This window comes from Taeniopygia guttata, chromosome 4 (assembly GCF_048771995.1).
Source record: "Taeniopygia guttata chromosome 4, bTaeGut7.mat, whole genome shotgun sequence".
Lineage (NCBI taxonomy): Eukaryota > Metazoa > Chordata > Aves > Passeriformes > Estrildidae > Taeniopygia > Taeniopygia guttata.
Genome location: NC_133028.1, coordinates 63,098,556 through 63,115,936, shown reverse-complemented (window position 1 = coordinate 63,115,936; position 17,381 = coordinate 63,098,556). Strand labels below are relative to the sequence as shown.

Sequence of the window (17,381 nt, the reverse complement as noted above, 5' to 3'; positions counted from 1 at the left end):
GCTAAGTAGATCATAAAAATATATTCTGTTGGATGTTCCTGCCAATGTCTTCATAACCCACAGTAAATTGGATGAGAGCTATTGTGTATATGAGTCTGTTCAGGTGCAAAGAATGTTCTGACCTAAAACCTCAGAGCATATTTCTTAGTCTTTATTTCTATTCACTTTCCAGCTTGCCCACATAGACCAGTTCTTGTATTTGTGTGATTCCCTTTCTTCCTCTGAGTCATAATTCTGTGAACCCCTGTACATAACTTACTGAAAACTGTCTCCCTGGAAGGACTAGTAAGAGAGTCAGGCTTAGGATAACATTTAGCTGTTAATTTTCATTGTGTGACTGAGACCTACTGCGTTCCTATGTTCTGGAAAGCTGTTTCCATATGAGTTAATCCCTCCTAGCTCTAACTTTGTCCTTCCTTTTAAAGCTTCATTTCATCTCTGTGTGCATATCAAAGAGAACTGCTGAAATCTAGACCCAAGGTGTTATTTCCATCTCTGAATAAACAGGGTGTGCCATCTCAGCCTCCCATAACCATCTGGGTTCAGAAATAAAACCAGCAGGGAGTACCGAGAGCTGTGTGCTGTGTCAGGACAAGGTCTGGCTGCAGGCTTGGAGCAGGAAGGAAGGATAGCTCACAAAACCACTTGACAGGCATCCCTGTTTTTAGAGTTTCCATGCTTTCTTGGCATCAGCTTAGCCTTAGTTTCTTCTTCCTGAGGCTTCTTATGTAGAAACAGAGCAGTATTCTGACACAGGTCAGCTCTGTTCATCTGCCCAAACATCTGTGTCATAAGACTTGTTTGTCTTTTGCAAAGGCAGCTCTTCTCTTCTGAATTCCCTTAATATACACAAGATAAAGCACTGACATATATATAGATACAGGTATAAATGTATCAGTTATTGGTGCTTGCCCAGGAACAGCACAGGTGCCCCTGCTAGCAATACCATGTTGCTGCTGCTGCTAGACAGTTGAAATTCCTGGGTTTTATTTTTAGTTCTTTTGAGTTAAAAAAATCTAGTCATCACAGGGTGTCTAATGGCATTACTGGGAGAAGCAGAACTGTCTGATAGGAGGTGCAAGACCAAAGCATTGAATTTTACAAGGCAGGGGCTAGGTTTTGTGTGAAGTGAGGAAGAGGGATGGGACACTTGTTTGGAGCAGGCTTCAAGTAACACTCAAGTGGACTTAAGCCTAGTAGTAGTTCTTAAGTGTTCCCCTTGTAGCTCACAGGGCATCACCCAAATTCTGCCCTAATTTCCATAAGTCCAAATACATCTATACTGAGCTCCCCTACTCTGCAGTATTTAAAAATGTGTATAAAGCCATATGAAAAATGCCCAGGGAAAAGCTCCTACTTCTCATTTGGTACCTTAAGCTAATGCTGGAAGGCACTGTTTTCCAGCTACAAGGTTTCACAGGCTGCTAAAAACACAACATGTGCCAGACTTCATGTACACATATCTGTGCACAGCAACTGATCCCAAAACATAGCCTTGACCATTTGAAATACACACCTTGTGTGTTTGCTGTGAGAAATACCACACAGTAGCAAGTTACCCAAAATGCATCCTCTCAAAGAATAACGTGGAGGAAACAAAGGCAGAAGTAGGGAATTCCAACAGAAAGAAATTGTGCACAGTCTGCATCTTGCCTGACAGCTTCTGACCTTTCCTCCTGCACCTGTGGTAACAGCCTTAGCTAGATTTGCAGCAATGATTTTTCACACACTGAACTACATTCTTATATCCTTAGTTATAAGGATATCAGTCATGGGGCTGAGAGGTTTGTTTGGTGCTCCAGTCATCAGCTGATGGATGAGTTATTCCTCTGGCAGATAGTTACCCCAGCCCTTCCTGGGGCGTAGGCATATAATTGCTGCTGCACCCCCAAAATGGGAAGCATTTTCCTGACTGAGATACTGAGACAGTCAGAAGTGTCACTGATGTTTCCTTTTCGGCAGGGCCATGGATGTGCTTATCAAAACCAAAGTTAATTTGGTCAAGTTCTTATAGTTCCGGTGGAGAGTTACTTAATAGTACAAAAATGTAGAGCAAGCAGGAACAGGAAGGGCCAGGCAGGCGAGCACTTGAGCCACAGATTAATGCCCCAACTTTGGTGCATGTGGGAAGTGCTGCACCCAAATAAAGTAACAGATTCGCAGCCTGTTCCAGCAGACAGCCATTTTCAAAACAAACTTCCTGAGAAACTTGGATGCTTCAAGATAAATTGGTGCAGGTGGGAAATGTAATGGTGGTTTTAAATGTAGTTGTTTAAAAACTCTGCAAATGTTTCAGTAGTGTGCATAGAAACTTAGAAACACTCTTGCGGCCCAGGAAACAAACTGTACTTTGGGCTGCCTCAAAGGGAGAGTGGGCAGTACCTTAGGGGAGGAGACTGTTCCCCTGTACTCCAGACTCCATCTCTGGTACTGCATCCAGCCCTGGGCTCCCCAAAACAAGAAGAATGTGGACCTGTTAGGAGGCCACAAAGGTGATCAGAGGGCTGGAACAACTCTTCTTTGAAGAGAAGCTGAGAGATCTGGGGTTGTTCAGCCTGGAGAGAAGAAGGCTCCAGAGTGACCTTTCCAGTATCTGAAGGGATGACAAGAGAGCTGGAGAAGGACATTTTACAAGGGCATGGAGTGGTAGGACAAGAGAGGAATGGCCTTAAGCTGAAGGAGGGTCAGTTTAGACTCGATGTTAGGAAGAAATTATTTACTGTGAGGGTGATGAGGCACTGGCAAATGTTGCCCAGAGAAGCTGTGGACACCTCATTCTTGGAAGTGTTCAAGGCAAGGCTGGATGGGGCTTTGAGCAACCTGGTCTAGTGGGGGGCATCCCTGCCCATGGTGTAGGGTTTGGAACAACCCAAGCCATTCCATGTCACTAAGCCATTCCTGCTCTGTGGCTGCAGCTGGCTCTTCCCTGCCAGGCCTCCCCGGCAAGGCCAGTTACTGCCAAAGAAGGAGTTTCAGTACAGACTGGACTCTGCAGGGAGCACCTGGGGACAGCCCCAGAGCCAGCCTGAAAGTATTTTGTAACAGTAATTCCAAGTTTCATACCTCTGCAATTAGGACAAACACTTGTCCCAACAGTATGGACTGTCGCAACAGTCAGGTTTCAGCCTGACAGGGCTGTGTGCCGATGGGAGCCGGTTTCCCGCAGCGGAGGCCGCAGCCGGGGTGCCAGGCTGACATCCCAGCCCTGGAGAGGCAGCGTTCAGCCCTATAGCCATGTTCCAGCCGCAGCCGGGGTGCCAGGCTGACATCCCAGCCCTGGAGAGGCAGCGTTCAGCCCTATAGCCATGTTCCAGCCGCAGACAGGGTGCCAGGCTGACATCCCAGCCCTGCAGAGGCAGCGTTCAGCCCTATAGCCATGTTCCAGCCGCAGACAGGGTGCCAGGCTGACATCCCAGCCCTGGAGAGGCAGCGTTCAGCCCTATAGCCATGTTCCAGCCGCAGCCGGGGTGCCAGGCTGACATCCCAGCCCTGGAGAGGCAGCGTTCAGCCCTACAGCCATGTTCCAGCCGGCTGCTTGTACACGGGAATGCCCAGGGCCGCTCGGGCAGGGCGGCTGCAAGGCTGCGAAGGTGTGAGCAGGAAAGGAACCAGCTGTAAACACAGGTTCATTTTGCCGGGTGTCTTGCCGGTGATTATTTGAGGCTCGAAGATGCTGTTGGAGCTCTCCCAGAGGGCGAGGAAGGTTGTGCTCAGGGCAGCGCGGTTCTTCCCAGCGAGGAGCGGAGCTCTGCAGCCCCGGCCCGCCCTCCTCGGGGGTGGGGCCGGCGGCGGCGGCGCGGCGGGCCGGGAGTGGAGGATGCTGCTGCCGCTGCTGCCTCTCCTGCCTCTTCTGCTTCTCCTGCTGCCGGCGCTGGCCGAGGGGCACCGGGCGGCAGTGCTGCGGATGGGGCTCCGGGGCAGCCCCCGAGGGGAGGTGAGCCCGGCTTTCCTCTCCCTCACCCTGGATGCCAGCCTCGCCCGGGACCCGCGCTATGTCGTCTTGCTCAGGTGAGCCGCCTCTCGCCCCGCTGGGCAAAGGAGAAGGGGTCTTCGGGGAAAGGGCCGGGCCATCCCAGCAAAGGCGCTGTGGAGGGAGCTGGGGGGAACGGGGAGTCGCCCACCCCTAGAAATGGGGTCGGGGAGAGGCTGCTGGATCCCATCTGCTTCGGGCTTCACTAATTCCGTCCTCCCAGGGCAGAAGGCGGTACCTTCCGCAGGTGCGAGCCGCGCCGGCTCGTTTGTGCTCGGGGAAGGAGCAGCTGGCCTGCGGGGGTGCAGGGAAAGCTCAGTTCGGAAATAAGTCTGGTAGAGGAGCTGCTTTGCCAGCAGAAAATAAAAAAAAAAAAAAAAAAAAAAAAAAAAAAAAAAAAAAAGGAGAAGGAAACGGAGGGAACTGTGGTTGATTACCCTCGAGAAATGGAGGCTTCAGGGTGTCCTTATCACCCTCCGCAAGTACTGGAAGGGAGGTTGTAGTGAATAGTGGGTCAGTCTCTTCCAGCTGACAAGAGACTGGACGAGAGAAAACGGCCTCAAGTTGTACCAAAGGAGCTCTAGATTGGATATTAAGAAAAATTTATTCACTGAGAGAGTAATCATGCATTGGAACAGGCTGCACAGGGAAGCAGATGGTGGGATCACCATCCATGAAAGCATTCAATAAACGTGTGGATGCTCCAGTCCTTCTTTCCCACTCCTTGCACATTTTCGTCCTCACTGAGCTGGTGAGAAAGGTGTCACCAGCTTTACTGGAAAGCGCTCAGGTCTCCAACATCCAGCCCCACCTTCACACCCTGGGGTTCAGCTTGAGGCCAGCCCTGCCACCATGAGGAGTAGGAAGTACTTGGTGGCCTCTAATCTGCTGTTTGTCACCACAGAGCAGATAGCGTCTAACGTGCCCAGTGCCCTCCAATGCATTTCGGTTTCCCCCAGAGAAGGCTGCCTGTCGGTGCTGCACATCCTGCATGGGATGTGAGCAAGTCACAGTTACATTCTTTTGCATGCCTGCTTTGGAAGAGTTAACAACTGTCCCAGCACGGACTCTTAATCTCCCTTCTGTACAAAGGCAATTGCTTTGGCTCTTGTGATGGAAGTTGGGGCTGATGATGTAAAGTCAGTTTTGTGCCCAAGTTCTCACAGGACATTTATGTTGGTGTTGCACAAACAAAACCAAAACTATCTAGGGAAGGAGGATATTTAGGATTAAAAAAAAAACAAGATTGTTTTAAAGTTTTGCCTTACTTTGCCCCCAGGATTTGGCTCCCTGATGGTATTCCCTCAGGTATGTTCTCCCCTTGTTGCCCATTAGACCCTCTCCTGGCTCACTTGCACAGTGCAGAGGGCTGGGATGCAGATCCTGGCAAGCCATCAGGAATTCTCTGAGGCTACTGGGTAGCCCCAGTTCACCTACTGCAGCATGTTTCTCAAAGTACTTGCCATGTTAACCCTCTACACAGTCTGCATAAATATAGTGGTTTTCTGTTTCTTGGCATTCCCTCCTCAGCAATTCCAAGCTGCGTACCCTGGCAATGGCCCTGTCCCCAGGTTTCCTGAGGTTTGGTGGCACTGAGACAGACTTTCTTATCTTTGATCCCCACAAGGATTCAACTTCAGAAGAAAAAGTCCTCTGGGAATTTCAGGCACAGCAAGGTAAAGTGGGCATCAACTTGTTAGACTTGGAACCATCCTAGGTTTTGGAGGGTCTTTGACACAGGCTGAGGATGCTGCAAGGGTACAGCAGCACCACTGGGGGCCCTCCACAGGGTCAGTATTGCTATCATCCACGGAGAGGAGATCTGTGGACTTTCAGCATGGTTTGTGGGAAGAGCTGTGCCAGCTGTGAGATGTTGAGGAAGAATGTAGGGGACCTTGTATCCTCCCTGGCATCTGCTGAGACTCTCCCTTTGCTGCCTTCTGCTCCCTGCAGCAATCTTGGGAGCTCCCTCACTGTCTGGGAGGTGGTCAAGTTCAGCTCAGAAGCTGTGGCTTCATTATGAAAATTAAGGAACAGATGGAAGAAATAACCTGAGGAGACAGAGTGTTCAATCTCTTTTCCAAAGCCAGAGGGCTTTGCTGGGGGTGCAGCCTTGCCCTTCTGCTGCTATGACAGGGCAAATGCAAACCTGATGGACCCCTGTCAACTGCTTGAGCTTGGTGTTTTCTCTTTGAACTTAGCAAAAGTGTCAAGAGATGTTTCAGATAAAACAAAATCCTGTATATTCCTGTGGCACAAAGCACGATTGTGAAATCCTACATTAAGGTAGGACCAGCACGATGCTCAGTTTTGAAGTCAAGTGGTACTTTTCCCCTCATAGCATTTTGCTAAGTAGCCCCTTCCTGTGACTTTGGCTGGTGCCTTCCTCACTGGTTATGGCTTGTTCCTGGTTTGCATGCCAAGAAAAAACATAAGCTTTGAAAGAAACATGTCTTATGGCTCCTGCCAGTGAGCCATGCGGGGAAATCGGCACTTTCCCCCGCATGAGATGGCCAGTGCAGGAAGCATTGCCCTGTTCCTGCCTGCAACATGGTGGGTCATGATTCCTGCCACACCACTGCATGCCAGGTTGGCTTATCTGCTTTGTCAGCTACCTGGAACACGGGTTTGCTGGCTGTGGAGGTGAGGAGTTAATTCCTATTAACCTTCTGCCCTACAGAGGCTTGTGGCTCAAGGCCTGCATTTGCTGCTGTTGAGAAGGTACTGCTGGCCCAATGGCCTAGCCAGGAGAAGCTGATTCTCGCCGAACAGAACCGGAAAAAGCACAAAAACACCACCATTACAAGTAAGACTTAAACAGGGGGATGCAATTCTCTGCCCCACAGTAAAAGGGCCGTAGGTTATTAGGAGCTAAAACCACTGAAAAATAAATACTTCACCCGCTTTGAAAAATATTCAGAGAACTCTTTTTCTACTGTTTGCCATCCCACATTTAATAGTATTCAACTGCAGGGGTTGGGAGGTGCTCAAAGTTTGCAAGATGTTGTGTAGTGAGGCCTGACCTCTTCTGCCTGGCTAGGAAAGTTGGGCACATCTGCAACATCAGGCTAAATAAGTACAGGCAGTAAAGATTGTTGCTTGGCCAGAGCTCAACTAGCATGGTCTAACCTTGAGATAAACACCCTTCCTTTCTCCTCTGTGCAGAAAATACTCTGGATATTCTCTACAGCTTTGCAAACTGCTCAGGGTTTCACCTGATCTTTGGGCTCAACGCCTTGCTGCGGAAAGGTGGCTTGCAGTGGGACAGCACAAATGCCCAGGCACTGCTGGACTACTGTGCTTCCCAGAGGTACAACATCTCCTGGGAGCTTGGGAATGGTGAGTGCTTGTTGGCCAGACCAGCCATCACCTAGAAAAGTACCACCAGAGGGTATGGGCTAGTAACTTTGGATATTTTGGATGATGGCATATAAAGGCAAGGTGATGTCTTATTTAGAGACATTAAGGTCTTAATTTGCAGAGGGATTTTGGAAGAAGACAAAATGAATGAGCAAATTGAGATGATTTTGCTGCTCCTACCAGGGCTTTGAGATGAAGTGAATGATGTCCCACAAGGCTGGGACAGAGTCCTGAGGAGCAGCACACTGTATCCCCCGAGCTTTTGATTTCATGCTCACCTTCAAATATCTCATCCACACCATGCCAGATCAGATGAAGCCTGAACTGGTGCTTCCCATGTGGATGGAACTGCCCTATTTTGTGCCCAAGAAATAGAGTGGGTTGTTGATGTGCATGTCTCTTCCCCAGAGCCCAACAGCTTCAGGAAGAAATCTGGCATCCGCATTGATGGCTTCCAGCTGGGGCAAGATTTCATTCAGTTACGCCAGCTGCTGAATAACTATGCCCTCTACCAGCACGCCAGGCTGTATGGCCCTGATGTTGGGCAGCCCCGAAAGCACACACAGAGACTGCTGAGAAGGTAAGTGTGTGAGGTTCCAGCAGCACTCCCTGGCGTGAGGCAGGTGGGGAGAATTGTGGCTTGTCTGCCCCTATATGCAGGAGGCATGAAGAGGCTTTAAGGCGGGGGTTGAACAATTTTTTTTACCTTGTCAGATGACAACTACAATCTTATCTGCATGCTTGAGTTCAAGGCCTGAATACTCAGCCAGGTAAAACTCAGCTGCTGGAAGTACATCAGTGGTCCACACATTTTCCCATTGAGTACTGGCTCTAGGGTTGTGCTAACAAGGGCTTTTAGCCTGAGAAACACCCACACGTTATACAAAGGTCATTTCTTCTTCCCAGCAACCTGCTGAGGCAGCCAGGCTGCCCAAAGCCTGCTTAAAAGCCATGGCAAGCCTGGCCCCCAAGCATTCACTGTCAGAACTGCCAGCCATGGGGAGAGGGGAAGGCTGTGCATGGCACTGCACTAATGGGAGGGCCATGACCCATCACTGGTACTGCTTAACTCCCCGCTCTCCACCATTCCCTCTGGTTGCAGCTTCCTGAAATCGGGAGGGAAGGTGATTGACTCTGTCACATGGCACCAGTAAGTACCACTTGGCTACCACTGTCAGTCTGATTACTGCCTCATGTTCTTTAAAAATTGTCAATTTGAACAGAATTATCAATCTCAACAGAAAAGAGGGGGGTGAAATGCCCCTTTCAACATATTTTCGGGAGCCTCTCCACAAATTTCTGTGTTCAAATAAGAGATGAATTGAAGGAACACATTACAGAAATGCTGGGGCTTCCAAAGGGTCTACTTGGTGCAGAGACCCAAAATCAGCAGTGGGGGTTTGTCACGGGGAATGCAACATGTGCAAGATGATAATTTTGTTTGCTCACTTTATGTCTAGTTGATATAAAGAAAAATCCCTGTAGATCTGGCTGACCCTTGTCCATGGAGAATTGCCAACAGATCCTCCTGCTCCCTTGAGTTTGTTCTCCGAGTAATTTCAAGCTCTGTGTGGGTAATTCACCCTCAGATCCCAAGCGCAGTGCAAACAGCACTGGCACCTGGCCCTTTGCTCCTGTGCAGTGACTTTGATTTGTAGGTTTAAAGTGCTCATGGATGTTGCTTTGAGGCAGGATGGTACAAAACTTCAGATGGCTAGATGGTGTGAACACTAACTACTTTATTTCAAATACATCACTCTTTTACAGAGAGCATTGTGCAGACTGATTTAATTGGTTTTTAAGTAAAAACATCTCACACCATTGGTGCGCTGTGAATGGCGCACGGTGGCAGAACATATCTACAAACAATGTGAACAACAAGAGAGATAGAAAATTATTTACATTCCTTTGCAACTCTCTCCCAGGCTCTAGCCTGGTTAGAAACTCTTCTTTCTCTCTGACTGAACTAAGAATACCCATACACAGGGACAGTGGGGTAAACTGGCCCCAGGGCCATGAACTCCACGTGTTTGAAATTGATTTCCATGTGAAGGCAGATTTCTTTCCAGAGTCAAAAGCAGGACATGACATGCAGCAGTCAGACTACAGTGAGAAAAGATGCACATACTTATTTGTTATATATATATGTATTCATACATTCATTATCTATGTATTTTGAGCTGCTAGAAAGGCATGAAACATGTCCTTTCCCCTTCCTGGTCTGTTCTTTACTCATTTAGGATTATCAGGTTTTAGCTTCCTCTTGTGGCTGGAAGGCTTCAGCTGTTTTTGCTAGGACTGAGTGATAGCAGGATGAAATGCAAAAACCACCATTCCAATTTATTTGGACAAACCAGTCTTAAAAGCTGTTCTGCTCATGGTGGAGGGCAACCTTCACACCATAGGGATGCCCACATTTCAGCTCTCTCCAAACGGCCAAAATATCCCAGCAGATGGACAGATGCTGTGAGTTTCTATTTTTAATATATAACTTGATAGAGTAAAGCAAGTAATCACATAGGACTGTTGGACTCCTCAACAAGCTCCAGGATCTTGGTGTTGTTTTCCTTATTCTAAATAAATAGATGCAAACAAACCTATTACTTCTGCTGGTGAAAGTTTCTGTGATATCCTGACTCCACTGAGGTAATTGTATGTTAAAGTCCCTTAAATACAAGTGACAGACCTACACGTTTGGAAAACAAAAAATTAAAAAGCACTGGACAGAAAAATCATGCTGTGGATAAATGTACCAATCAACTGAATAATTTCAGTGGTGTTTTGTACCACTGGTGGTATTATTCCCTAATATTGTCTATGTTTTTTCCCCATTTTCAGTTACTATGTGAATGGACAGAGTGCAACTAGGGGGGATTTCTTGAGCCCTGAAGTGCTGGATACCTTTGCCACAGCCATATATGAAGTCCTCGAGGTGCCTTGACCTATTCAATCATTCCTATGTTCAGTTTCCAGGGGGTTAATAGAGAATCCAAAATAAAGCATTACTTCTTATTAGCAATAAACAGGGATACTGAAAGCCTGAGTTCTGCTGACATTGTATATTAAAAAAAATTTAAATTAACAATGCTAACAATAAATGAGCTACAACAGTTGCTATGCAGCAAAAATGGTGCCAGGTGCATCACACACCTACAACATTCTCATTCATTGATCTAGTAATTACTCAGGGATGTAATTTATGGTTATCCCATCCCCCCTTTGCCTTTTTTTTTTTTTTTTTTTTTTTTTTTTTTTTGAGATCCTGAGAGACTTATGATTTAGAATATAGCACTACTCAGCACAAGAAGAATTATGGGACCTGGATTTTAGTGATGTTTGCCCTTTTTTACATGGGTAGCAAATTCGGGGTTTTTTGGGGGGGCGGGATGTAAATCTACTTCTAAGTCCTTTTGATCCAAATTTCTGTGACATCCCATCTCAGAGTGTTATCCCTTAAATGTAAACATTCTAAGTAAGCCTTTGGCTAAAACACTAAATTTTGTTTATTTCAGTAGCCAAAAAAAATAACCATTGTCTCTTTCTCTTCTTCCCACTGGCCAGATTGTTGGTCAGACTGTGCCAGACAAGAAGGTGTGGCTGGGAGAGACGAGCTCTGCCTATGGAGGAGGAGCTCCCAGATTGTCTAACACTTATGTTGCTGGCTTTATGTGAGTACCGTGTCTCAGGTGTGGGGAAATGACGTATTTTGACAGCTGAATGGGGCTGCCTCACAGGAGGAGTGTGGCTTCCTCAGGCTTCCTGAGGAGTGCAGGCGGGTTTTTTCCATCCTATAAGACACAGTGACTTTCCATCAGGGCTTGGTGGGCCAGCAAGTCAAAGTCTGATAATGATAGGCAACCTTGTTGTTGGTGTGATGATTTCTCTCAGCCTTCAGACCCTTGGCCAGTTCAGGAGAATCTGCTGCCACTCCTTGTTTCCACCACCTACAAATAGAGGAATGGAGCAACTGTTCCCACCAACTTGGACATCAAGAGGTGGACTGAAATTATTTTTTAATGTAATCAATGCAAGACTTGAAATTAGTTGTGTGCTTTTAAGGAAGTCAGTATCACTTAAAGTTTTGCTTTCCTGCTTCCCGAGCTGGTTGGAGAAGGGCAACAGAGTACTGTTGAGGTCAGCACTTTCATCTGCATGATATTTGCCTCATTTTTTGGCAGGTGGTTGGACAAACTCGGGCTTTCAGCCAAGTTGGGGATTGATGTAGTTATGAGACAGGTTTTCTTCGGGGCAGGGACCTATCACCTGGTGGACGCCAACTTTGAGCCTTTGCCGGTATGTAAGTAACACCCCCTGAATGCACCTCTGCACAGGCAACACTGGATGTGGAGGGACAAGTCAGCTATTTTAATAACACCTTTTTTTGCTTGGATGGTCACAGGTATCCTTGCACCTAAAGTTATCTCATGTTCCACTACAGGTTAATGTATTATTACATATATGTGTATGCACACAAGATATTTACTCCAACTGCAGGGGTGCAGCCAGTCTTCAGCACAGCAGAAACTGATTTGTGGGACACAATGCTCTGGTTTGTACAATGCTCCTGGATCTCACAAGGTTTTTCTGGATGGCCTGTTTTGGTTTGACTACTCCTCAGCTGAGTGACAAGTAGTTTATAAACAGAAGTGAAAAGAGATATTTAAATCAATTATATTCCATGTGAAACCAGGCCACTGTGAAGTCAACACTCAAGTGTTATAGGTCATGAGCTTATTCATCCTACAGTGGTGGCTGAAGGATAATTAAATTGAAATATACATTTAGTATAGTTTGATTTATTAGGAAATAACACTTTGCTGTGATGAAACTTCATTGTATGAACTATACATTGTTCTTGCACATACGGCACATTTCTTTGTACTACTACCACTTAGACTGGGGTGAGAGGACTGAGAGGACAGCATCTTCCTTTTTAGCTTTCCTCTCATTTTCCTGCTTCCAAATTGTGATTTTCACTGGTGGTCGTAGAGCCAGCCTGAAAGAAAACCCAGCATACAGGGATTTTCCATCCTACTTGATCAGCTGCTTCCTATACCAGAGGCTGCATCATCAGACTTGTGACTTTGGGCTTTTCATTCCCTCATTTAAAATATATTTAATTTGGACTGAAACTGTGTGCCTTTTTCTCACTTGCAGGCAATACAGATGCTAACCAAGCTAATAATGCTTCAGAGACAGGGAAATCCAAACCCAGGTGCATCAGCTTAGTTAGCACAGAAATGAGGAAGTGTCAAAAGGCCGCATTTCCTTGCAGAGGGATTCAGCATGAAGGCTAATAGCAAAAGTAATTTCCTGGGCTTGTGGTGAGTCAGAGGAGAAACACAACAGATTTCCTCTTAAGAAAACCTCAAAGACCAACAGATGAGCTGGGAGAAGCTCTCTGAAAGCCAGGAAAATCTTGGAAAAAATGAGTCTGCACTGGACATCGCCCTGCTCTAAGGCATCGAGTGTCAGAGGATACACTTGTGACTTGGGTTTAGAAATCCTGATACTTGTTCAAAAGTACAATGTTAATGAAAGGGGTTAAAGTTTAGGAGCTTCTTCCTGGTGCCTTAGGTACAAGTTTTACTGCAGGAAGGGCAGCTCACACCCCTGCATTCAGTCCCGAGGTTCTCTGTACCCTGCAGAAGGGCGTTTCCAAAGCACAATCTCTCCCTGACAGCTCTGAGAGTTGCGTACGAAGGGGAAAATATGTCTAAGGTACCTTGTAAACACAGCTGCCTGCAAAGGCAGGGCTTCCCTTTTAGCTATGGTGTTTGTGTGAATTTAAGTAGATGTGAAAAGCTTGGTAAAGCAAAAAGCTATGGGGAAAACCCCTTGCAATAAGCTTCAAAATGAAGGTTAGATTAAGCACTGTGTGGAGCACGTGGCACATACACAAATGTTTCCATGTGTTTTTGTGCCTCCCAGGACTACTGGCTCTCACTGCTCTACAAGAAGCTGGTGGGTACCAAGGTGCTGCAGGTCGGCCTGTCAGGAGCCAACAAGAGGAAGCTCCGTGTCTACCTCCACTGCACAAGCAGCCTCAAGTAAGCCTCCAGGAAGGGTGAAATATCCTGGAAACTGAGCTCATGGCCACCCCTGGGTCAACAAATGCCATATGGGACAGTGCAAGGTCACACATTATTCCGATCCCCGCCATCACCTTCTCTTGCCTTGCAGCCCAAAGTACAGAGAAGGGGATGTGACACTGTTTGCCTTAAACCTCTACAACGTCACCCAACATTTGGAGCTACCAGATTACCTATCGAGCAAGCATGTGGATCAGTACCTCTTACTGCCTCATGGCAAAGAGAATATTCTTTCCAAGTAAGTTGCAATTCCTCCAGGCCCTGTGGAAAAGACTGTGAGTAGGCTTAGATGGTCTTTAAAACCTCACCTTATTCAATTTGCAAGGGGAAAGAAGAGGGTTACCATTTATTCATCTGGGTTTTTTTCAGTAAGATCTGACTTCTGTTAAATCAAGTCTCCTAAACTCAGGCTGCTGAAAGCTTGCTAAGTTGTAAGGACATTTACTTGATGTTAATTTGCAAGTTTATCCTAGCAGGTGTCAGTGTTCTGGACCAGCTGCTGAAGTCCTGTTTTGTTTTGGGTTTTTTGTTTTGTTTTGTTTTGTTGGTTTTTTTTTTTTTTTGCACAAGCACAGATATATAGCTTTCCCAAGTGATAGCTCCTGATTTACAGCAACATGTTCAGACTTTGTATATGGGTGGGGTCTTTTTGTCGACATTGTTAATGCATCCACAGGGAATAGATCTGCTGTGTGGGCAAAAAAGAATATTAATATTTTCACGAGAAAGAGCAATTTAATTTTGTACTTTTCAAAGCCTGTTTAGCTGTTGACCTCACTGAAAGAGAAGGAACTGTACTTTTAAATGTGCTTGTGCTACCTCTCTGAAGGAGTCCATGTAGTTGGGAGTGCTACAGATGTCTGTGAGCATTTGTGTACACACACATTCCAGGGAAGTTTGGTTTGGCTTTGGGCTGAGTTAATGTTTACGCTCAGGCCCAGAGCAGTTTGTACTCAATGGCAAACAGAGCACAGCTGCCCAAACACTCTCTCTGTCCCTCTCCAGGTCTATTGAGCTGAACGGCCATGTGCTACGGATGCTGGATGATGAAACACTGCCAGAGCTTATGGAAAAGCCCCTTGGTCCTGGCAGACTGCTTGGCCTTCCAGCCTTCTCCTACGGCTTTTATGTTATCAAAAATGCCAAAGCTATTGCTTGCATTTAAGTGGTCAACACAAACACTCAGGATAAATGTAAAGCATTTAGCTAGTAGGAAATTCTAATCCTAGAAATTCACACTTCTATGGGATTTAATTCTGGTAAGGGATGCAAATGTTGCAGTGCTAGTACAACTGTTAGCTGGGGAAGACATAAGGTCTCACTGGGTAACTGGTACAAGGAAGATTCCAGGAGAATTATCCAGGTAGAACAAGACCAGGCAGAGGCTGGTTTTGCTCTTGATCCAGCCTGTCACTGTACTTGAGCATGGAACCCTTCTCCACACTATGCAGAGAGCTTTTCACACTACCTGGGGCTCTGCCAGTCCAGGCACTGCAACCTCCTCTCTCCCTCTCGTTTCTGCAAGTGCAGCTCCTAAAGCAGTTTCTTCAAAAGCTTGCCTTCAGAAAGGATGAGCAGGGTTTTTATTTGAGTTGTACAGCTGTGACTTCACACTATGTGGGGAAGCCTGAGAGGGGGTTGTAGTTGCTGAGGGTATCTTGGGGTGGAAAGTGTGGACACACAAAGCAAACCACAAGGCCAGGATGCTTGCAGGGGCAAAAGCCTTGCAGAGAAACCAGATCCTCTATTAGATTTGGGGAAACAACACACATTTTTCTCAAGCTAGGATTGTTCAGTCACAAGATGGAGCTGTGGCTCTGTGCTTTCCAAAGGCGAGTTGATGCAGCAAATGCAGGTTGTTCCTGTAGGGTGGTCAACCTCTGTCATCACACACTTCTTCCCTGCAAGGAAAGGAGAGGAGGCCACCCGGCCCTGGCAATAACCCTCTGTGCTCAGAGGGCTGCACAGTGAGTACTCATGACTCTTCAACCTGCACCACCCTGCAGGTGGAAAAGACTTTCCTGAACCTATGCACAGGTAAAGCTCTCAAGCTCTCTCTGCTTTACACTCCCTAAAGCACTCAGGTCTCTTCTGTCTTGGGGAAATGGGATAGAAAAGAGGCTGAGGAAACCACTCACCCCGCAACCACCAGAGGGACATCAGTTGCTACAGAGCATCCTGGGGACAGAAGTGCCCAGTCAGGCTGACATCCTTCCTACTGGGAAAACAGCACTTTTGGACAGAAATCCGTGTTGGTGGTGGCTTTTCTCCCCAGCTGTGCCTTTCTCATGCACACCCTGTTGCAGTTGCATGAGGGTGTGCATGAGGAAGGTTGCTGGCTGTGCCAGCAATAGCTCCCTGTGGCACACAGGCTGCTGGTCCCCAGGAAACAAAAAGCCTAGGACAGTAGCTGTGGCCTTCTGCATATATTTATTTGCATCTACCTTTCTTGAAGGTATGTAGCCCACCACACTCTTAATGCCTTATATTTATGAGCACAGCAGGGAAGAACAACCCCACATTACTGTACCTCCCTTTTTAAGCTTTAAAAAGATGCTACCAGCTACATGGGGTTTAACACAGGGCAAGGAACCTTTTTTAATGAGACAACTTTCAAAACTGATGTACTTTTGTAGTTCTGATGAAAACCTGCACACTAAAAAGGTTATATTTGAGTTCAATTTGTCAAAGGAGTGTGTGCGTCCACGGAGCAGATGCATTCTGTGAAGGTTTATGTACCAGGGGATAACAGATCAGAAACGAGGAAGGCTGAGTTTGTTTACATTGTCTAAGTTCCATAACAGAAGAGAGTGTAAGATGGAAAGTTGTACATACAATCAACATAAAGTTAATAATATATTATTCTTGTTATTATTATTATTTATTAAAATGTAAGTTGCGACTAAAACATCAAAGTTATTATTTGCCTAGTAGCTTCTTTTTAGAACTTTTCTAAAAATTTTGTTTATTCCAATGCTTGTGAGTTTTGTATTTGAAGACTTTAATGAAACCAATTTATACCAGCTTTTGGCAGTCTTCATTTTTTTTTTTAAGACTCCTTTTTGACATGCTGATACCAGGACGCTCCCTATTTTTCTTTTGGTCATAACTACCCATGCTTCTTTTTATTATCAATAAAAGTACCCAAGTACACAAAAATGAAATAAATCCTACAGGAACTACCAGGAGGGGCCCCGGGTATGTTTGTGCATGCAAATGACAGCTGCTGCCAACCGTGTCTCCTCTTGAGCCCTGTTCTTGATGGTAGGCTGGGGAGCTTTGCTTTACAGTTCAGTAACCACCTTTCTCTTTACAAAGTGTTGCACATCAAGCTAATAGCTGCTGTTAGACAGAGGGAGCTATACAGAGCAAGAGGGACATAAGTGCAGGGAATGGGAAAGACGCTGGATCCCAGCACTACAAGGAAGCTATGGTCTGAAACAGAGATGAACACCACCCTCACATTCCTCTGTCAATGTCGTAAACCTTGGGGGATTGAATATATGTGTGTACACTTATTTGAGAACAGGGAGAATCATATTTCACACTCATTTCAATTCTCTTTAGCCCTTTTGACTCGGGAGGTCAGATTACTCACATTGAATTTACTGTAAATCAGTTCCTGGAAGGTGGAGTAAGTTGTATCACACTTTGGTACAGATCATTTGGTGTATGTGAAAATAAAGATACCAATAACCTCCTTAGAGTCTGGGACATTTTGACCATCAGGTTCAACTCATGTTAACAAGACAGCTGAGCTTTATTAGTCTGAAATGAACTATTCCCTAGATTATATTTCAATGAAGGGCCAGGCCACTTTATTATGAATGTAAATACAGTGGCAGTAACTGTAAAAGTTTACTTTGTAAAAGTTTACTTTATTGCTCTATTTCCATGAGCTCCTTAAACATTTTCTGCACAGTCCAAGGTTTTCTTGCCACTTCACACATATAAAAACA

General features: G+C 46.1%; 1 protein-coding gene across 1 annotated transcript; it reads left to right on the top strand.

Moving 5' to 3' along the window:
- The first annotated feature begins 3,655 nt into the window (after window positions 1-3,655).
- On the top strand, window positions 3,656-16,447 carry HPSE (heparanase). The gene is made up of 12 exons (XM_012573301.5): window positions 3,656-4,008; window positions 5,501-5,646; window positions 6,651-6,776; window positions 7,136-7,309; window positions 7,739-7,910; window positions 8,433-8,480; window positions 10,169-10,262; window positions 10,892-10,998; window positions 11,509-11,623; window positions 13,262-13,380; window positions 13,514-13,660; window positions 14,428-16,447. Exons 1-12 carry the CDS (start codon window positions 3,671-3,673, stop codon window positions 14,585-14,587), a joined length of 1,746 nt encoding a protein of 581 aa, XP_012428755.5. The 5' UTR covers window positions 3,656-3,670; the 3' UTR covers window positions 14,588-16,447.
- The last annotated feature ends 934 nt before the right edge of the window (window positions 16,448-17,381 follow it).

What these genes read in the sequence shown, in the direction of transcription:
- HPSE (XM_012573301.5), top strand. Translation starts at nt 3,671, where the DNA reads ATGCTGTTGGAGCTCTCCCAGAGGGCGAGGAAGGTTGTGCTCAGGGCA. An exon ending in CGCTATGTCGTCTTGCTCAG is followed by an intron (nt 4,009 to 5,500) that starts GTGAGCCGCCTC and finishes TTCCCTCCTCAG; the next exon opens with CAATTCCAAGCTGCGTACCC. An exon ending in GACTCTGTCACATGGCACCA is followed by an intron (nt 8,481 to 10,168) that starts GTAAGTACCACT and finishes CCCCATTTTCAG; the next exon opens with TTACTATGTGAATGGACAGA.